The sequence below is a fragment of the Sinohyriopsis cumingii genome, chromosome 5 (genome assembly GCF_028554795.1).
Source record: "Sinohyriopsis cumingii isolate HCF-2022 chromosome 5, ASM2855479v2, whole genome shotgun sequence".
NCBI classification, from domain to species: Eukaryota; Metazoa; Mollusca; class Bivalvia; order Unionida; family Unionidae; genus Sinohyriopsis; species Sinohyriopsis cumingii.
In genome coordinates this window covers 85,273,444-85,280,059 of record NC_142965.1, presented here as the reverse complement: position 1 = coordinate 85,280,059, position 6,616 = coordinate 85,273,444, and the positions used below count along the sequence as shown (strand labels likewise).

At 35.6% G+C, this 6,616-nt stretch overlaps 1 protein-coding gene across 1 annotated transcript; it reads right to left on the bottom strand.

Annotated features, from left to right (window-relative positions):
- Window positions 1–1,572: 1,572 nt before the first annotated feature.
- On the bottom strand, window positions 1,573–6,264 carry LOC149799662 (uncharacterized). The gene is made up of 2 exons (XM_089959018.1): window positions 6,087–6,264; window positions 1,573–3,484 (listed from the first exon to the last, which is right to left on the bottom strand). The coding sequence occupies exon 2, from the start codon at window positions 3,464–3,466 to the stop codon at window positions 1,751–1,753; it is 1,716 nt and encodes a 571-aa protein (XP_089815144.1). The 5' UTR covers window positions 3,467–3,484; window positions 6,087–6,264; the 3' UTR covers window positions 1,573–1,750.
- Between the last annotated feature and the right edge of the window lie 352 nt (window positions 6,265–6,616).

The window sequence follows — 6,616 nt, the reverse complement described above, 5'->3', positions numbered from 1 at the left end:
AATTGATTTAATGTGATCTTTGCCTATGGGATGATATGCGACTGTGAAATTGGTGGTGATACATGATTTTTGTCTTAAAATTCAGATTATTTACTTCTAACATTTTATCTCTCGTTGCAAGAAGCAATGTGGATGTCTGCTAATTTGTATTTAGATCATTGGCCAAATATTTCATTCATTTCATACGGTTATATTTCATTCATTTCATACGGTTCCTAAGAGACAGGCGTGCCATAAATAGACCTATGAATAATAATAAATACAAACATAGCCTCGCTATATCAAATCGTTCAGGCATGGAAAAATATTGTATGGGTCTGACTTGATTAGATACTGAACTTGAATATTTTGATGTATAGTGGTAGTAGTTGAAGTAGATCTAATATTACTAGTAGTAATGGTTGTGGTAATAACAGTAGTTGATTCGGCTGAGGTAGTGGTGGTAGTATGTGTTGCTGTAGCAGAAGAAAGAGTAGTATTACTGGTGGTGGAAGTTGAGATAGTGGTATTGGCGGAATTAAACTTAACAGTACCTGCTAATGATGCATCGTCAACATTATCCTCGAAATCACTCCCATCATCATACTGGTAATTACCATTGTCGTCCTAAATATCTACTTATCTTACTGCATGTTATTATTATTATTATTATTATTATTATTATTATTATTTAAACATTGTTGTCATCGTCCGACTAATACAACGATCATTATCATCATCGATTGTTCTTTAAAAATTGAAAACTTCAAGTCAGTAGTACAGTTTTCATCCCCTTGTACACTGACTGCGTACGTGCCAGTTTTGCTACACAGATATGAAAATAGGAAGATATTCACTATTATGCAGAAGTGGATCAGGGATGGGAGGGTGTGTTCTCACCCGGTCCCCAAGCCTACCCAAAATAGAGCGTAAAACAAACAGAAAGTTTCCTAGAGTAAGTTCCCTTTACAATTAGTATGTTACTAGTGTGCCCTGTTAACGCTCAAAATGCAGGAGATCACGGACACATACCACTTGGACCCCTAATGGTGGTTTCGTCCCACAAACCTCTCGCCTGCCTTGACTACTTGTTTATCCCTCCTTCAAATAAAATACCTAAACGATATTTCTGGATCCGCTCTTATTATCAAGTAGCTCGGCCAAAATATATCTTGCAACATTCTACGGTTCTTATTCTCCGTTCAACATAAACAAAGTTATTTGCTCAAACTGCGTTTATTGAGTGCTCAAAATACTAACAAAAATTGTTTCTAATGACGTTCAAATTGCCTAGAAATGTATTTAATTACAGCAAGGGGATTTGTTTGGGCAAAGCAGAAAACATGAAGTCATAAAATGTATATGTACATTAGAAAAAACAGAGCTCTTCAAATGCACATGGGAAGCGAAAAACATTTTTTTACCTTAACACAGTAAGCATAAAAAACAGATTCTTTTTTTGTAATTTAGACTTCTCTTTGTTAGCATCAATCCAGTCAACTTTTAAAAAATATTTTTTCAGTTCTAAATGTCGAATAAAACTAAGAAAGCTTAATACTATTGGGGAAAATGTTTACAAATAAACAAGGCAGGAAAGATTAAAGGCATGTATTCTTACATTCAGAAAGGTGTTACGACCATCGTGTATTCAGTTTAAATTTACAAATACAATCAAGTGAAGAAGATACTTGTTTGGTATGTACAACTAGTAATGAGCTGCAATAGAAACATTGGAAGCAAATCAGTATTTAAATTTCCCATTTCGTTTGACTTATGGTTTACAATATTTCCAATTCTTATTGTAATCAACGTAGCACCAATTGTAACTCTCGCCTTTCTTGGAGCATACATCACCCGGCCTGCAACATCTATCCCAGTTTTTATTGTGGTCCACATAGCACCAATAGTAATCCACCTTTCCGTACTCCTGGTGCCTGCCGCAAGGAAATGTAGGAAGACACATTCTTGCTTGGATATCTACCGATCCACCATTGCCACAGTATTGCCACTTGTCTCCAGAAGAACACCACTGGTATGAAGTACCTTCTCTGAAGCCACAGGATCCAGTGCAGCAGTAATCCCAGTTATTACTGAAGTCCGTATAGCACCAACTGTATGATGTTCCCTGGTGATAACCGCACTTGTTACCGGATCTACACAGAGTATTTCCAGCGGTAAAACTGTCTGCGGTATACTTTGAACAGAGGAAACCTTCAGTTCGAATATCTCTGCAGAAGCTTGATAGATCGGGTTTTGGTAACTCAGCAAGCTTCGAAAAACGAGTCAACAAACCAGGAAACGACGAAGGATAGTCTAGGTCCAGTGGATTCGACAAAGGTTTATCGTAGCAACGTAGGGCGCAGTTGTTCATTTGCTCCGACACTGCATCATGTCTGATGCACCCAGATGCAAGGCCGATATTTGTATCAATCCAGCTCTTTGCGCACTCTACAAATTCACTTGTCGCGCATGTGAATGTTAAGTTGTTTATCAGTGCTGCTTTCATTGCAGGTTTCTTGGATTCTTGACATAAGCAGCATATATTGGTATCAAAGCAACCATACAAGCAGCCTTGTAAAGTATCATCAAGTAGTTCGCATGTGTGTGTATCAGGATCGTCCCCAACAATACCATGTTTCTCGAGGAAAACTTCGCCGTATGTCTTTGTCTTTCTGTCGATGATTAGCGAAGTCAAATCTGGTTCAACTTTCTGTTTATTCGTGCTCTGAGACGTATATATCATCGGCTCGTTGCACCGTTGTTTCCAATAAAGCAGACTATTTTGTTTTAGAAGCTCTCTGCTGCGATTATTTGTAACTTCTGACATGTACGGCAAATTGAATCCTTCGGAAGTGTATACTATTACCCTATGCCGTACATTTATGAATGGATCTTGACGAAGATGGTTTATTATGTTAATTGTACAATCTGGACAAGGCATGAACCATGAGTACAAGAGTATAAAGTTGGGATTCTGTCCATAAATGTTGCGATAAGCATTCCATAGATTGTTTAACTGGTCCAGCAGAAGACTCTCAGCATGTACCATTGTCCCATCTACTCTTTCAGGTCTAGATGCTATGTAGTTCCCAAAATTGCTGCTGGTCGACGGCGATATAGGATTCGAATTATCAATGATTGGCCTTCCATCTACTTCTGGATAAAAATGTGGATCAAACTCGTTTAAACTTACTATGTTTCCCATATATATGCAGCCAAACTGAAACCTATTGTCCGCACGTTGTTGATAAAAATAGCGAATAATAGTCATCATAAATGAAGTCCACCATGGCATACGCAGTATGCGGGGATTGACCTGAAATGGACTGTCAGAACGTGGCACATTATGAGAACGAAATGGACGATCGTCTGAAGCAGTCAAGTTCTCTCTTGAAGTAGTTGTGTCATTGCAAGCAATCCCTCGTGTTTGAATACTGTTTGACTGGATAAGCAGCACACAGCAGAGTGTGAGGATTGTATAGGCCATCGTGGTTTAGAGCAATACCTGAAAAAACGTAGACCAGTCAATAAAATAAGTTAAAAATAGAATAACCAAACAATTTACCCGCCTAGTACTTATTAATCTGTATAACCATCGATTTATCTAACCAGACATCTATGTGTCTCTCTGTTCATATTTTATGATGTATGTATATACAGTTATCAATCGTTTGTACGTTTTATTGGTCTCTTAAAACAAAGGATAAACAAAATTATTCTGATTCCAACAATTTAAATATTGAAGTGAGATTTTGCGACCACCACTTACGCAATATCCGAGATATTCATCAGCCTAATTTTAAAGAGATATTAATCTTTGAATCTTTATCTTACACCATGTTGCATCATATCATCACATGCAGTGTAATAATCTCGAGTTAATAACCTATGTTGTGATGATATTTTTCTTTATTATTTGCTGTTTAAATTTTCAACTGTAAAAACTTTTAAAAATTACATCGCATATTTCAGATTTATAAATTCCATCCCATTTAACCTGCCAACTATTCTGGCACTTTTCTTTTTCTTATGTTTGCAACCCTAAAATCAGGAGTGAGTGAGGGCGATATCGAATTTAATTCTTGAATAATATCGAAATTTCCAACTATGGTGATAATATCTAGAACTATCTGGTACATAAGGAGTTTATGGCGTTCCTAACCCATTGGCTTTTCATGGAATATTTGTTCCTGCATTATATTGTCAAATGCCAAATATGATGCTAAAAAATCAAGAAAGACGACGAAGAAGAGTTATTTATTGCGAAGTGTGAGGTAACGAATTGTGTCACACGGATTGGCATTCATTTTATTACAAAATAAAAAGATTTTAAAGGTGCAATCTCGGTCAAGAGCGACTTGAAATCTATTATCATATAATAGGCATTTCAATCTCACAAAGAAGTGTAAATTTTTGCCAAATGTTCTACTCTTGCTTGTTTGCCGAGCGATCGTACGGGAAACTAGCCTCTAATCTGTATACTGCTTTTATACTGTATGTACGCATTGAAATCTTTATAATATCAACCTTTCTCGTCATTTTTTCCCGTACTGTTTCTTCCAAAAGTCTCGTGGATATTGTGATACATATGTCATACCGCCTATTTGTGTTTAACCTCTTCTTTTAATCCGCTTTGCTGAAATTCACTAACAGTAGTACATATGTTGTGACAATCTAAGAGAGTGGTTGAAATTTCGCGTTTAGGGGGTCACAGGTCATATATAAAAATTGAAATTTACAGTGCAATTTTTAAACAAATCTGTACCAAATTTTGTACAAGCATTTTTAGGAGTAGTGCACATAAAATGTTTTACAGGTTTGGTATTATAACCCGTGTGTAACGGTCCAGAAGACCATCTGGGAAGGGGATGCGGGTAAGGCGGCAAGCATGTAGTCATTTGTCTGCTCCTGAGCCCAAAGTCTCTGATCAAAGTAAAATTTCAATTACAATGACACTTGCAAATACGTTAAGAATTACTATTATTATTATTATTATTATTATTTTATATATATATATATATATATATATATATATATATATATATATATATATATATATATATATATATAACCAGTAGTATTTGAAAGCAGAATTGTTTACAAATTACAGACCAAAAAGCTACTGTTCTACCAATGAATAGGATATTTCCCATTGACTAGATTGCATTTCAACACTGGATTTGCGATAAAAAATTACGTGTGGTAACATCAATGTGAAGGGGACTGTCTGCATTGCAATAGATGGACGGTCGTTTTACTAAATAGTAAAGTCCTCTCTAGATCATCATATTTTCGCAGAAACACCAATTATCTTGCTTTCTGGCGAGATCGGCTGTGCATTTGAAGCAAATAAAAAGGTCATCAAATCTTATCTTGCTTCTGATCAAAGTTTTCATTGAATTGGATGTCTGCATTTTGAGGCATTAGCCACGAAGAGCTTTTATTATTCATATATCTCATCATTTTTCAAACAATAGCCTTGACATACATTCTATACGCGTTTATTGTAAATAAAATATCTTTTAATTTAAATTATCATGAGTCAATTTAATTTTTTTTTTTTTATCAATGTCATACATATATTGGTCGAATTATAACTAGAATAATGATGTTTCATGCTATGTAGTTCATGGGCTATCTGAAATTTGTTTTTGCCTATTTACAATAGCTAATAGAATTTCTCCCTTTCGTTTGTTTTGCGATACTGTAACGCCATGTTTTACATGATTTTATGATTTTGTCTAAAGGGGTGATCCAGACTAATCCAAAAAAACATAACACCCACCCACGCCTCTTCATCTCGTTAATCAATGTTCCTCTTGGCTGATTGTGCTCCTTTTTAACATATTAGAGGACGATTATTAGAAGACAGCTTTTAATCATTTAAATGATTGAAAATGCATACAGGAGAGAGAGAGAGAGAGAAAACAATTATTTTACACAAAAAGCATTTTCTAGGCATTTCAATTATTATATGCAATTTTCAACTCGTTTATTGCGAGTAAAATTATTACTCAGGGAAGATTAAATGCCATAATAATTAACATATATTATTATTACAATACAAACACTCGTCCAGGAATATAAGCAAAGTTGTAAAATCTTACTTCTGGTGTAATTGCTCTGTTTTATCCGCTATTTTCCTGCTGAATCCGCTATTTTAATGGTTTCGCTCAAAAGTTTGATATATTTTTAACCATGTGGTTGATACGAGATCCAAACCACAAATGGAAGTGTTTGACAACTTGAACACTATTTATAGCAGCATTGCACAATGTCACATGATCTAATCTAAGCATACAGTACCGAGTGTATGTTCGCAACCAGTCACAGTTGCTGCTACTCTTCATGTTATGCGCATATATAACAATTGTCACGCAATATCTAAGATATTAAACGCCACGGCACGGCCGACTTAAGGATTCACAGTACTAATTCAGTTCCCATAGTAAACCTATGCAAACACCATGATATTAAAAATTCAATAACTTAACATTCTGGAGTGCTCATGATCAAACCTATATTTATCAGCATAGAAGAAACCTGGATGCCAGCTTCTCTGTTGAGGAAAGGATATGAGCCGCGGCATTTTCTTGACCCGCTTGTGCTTGAAACATGTGCTGTCAATTCTGCACCA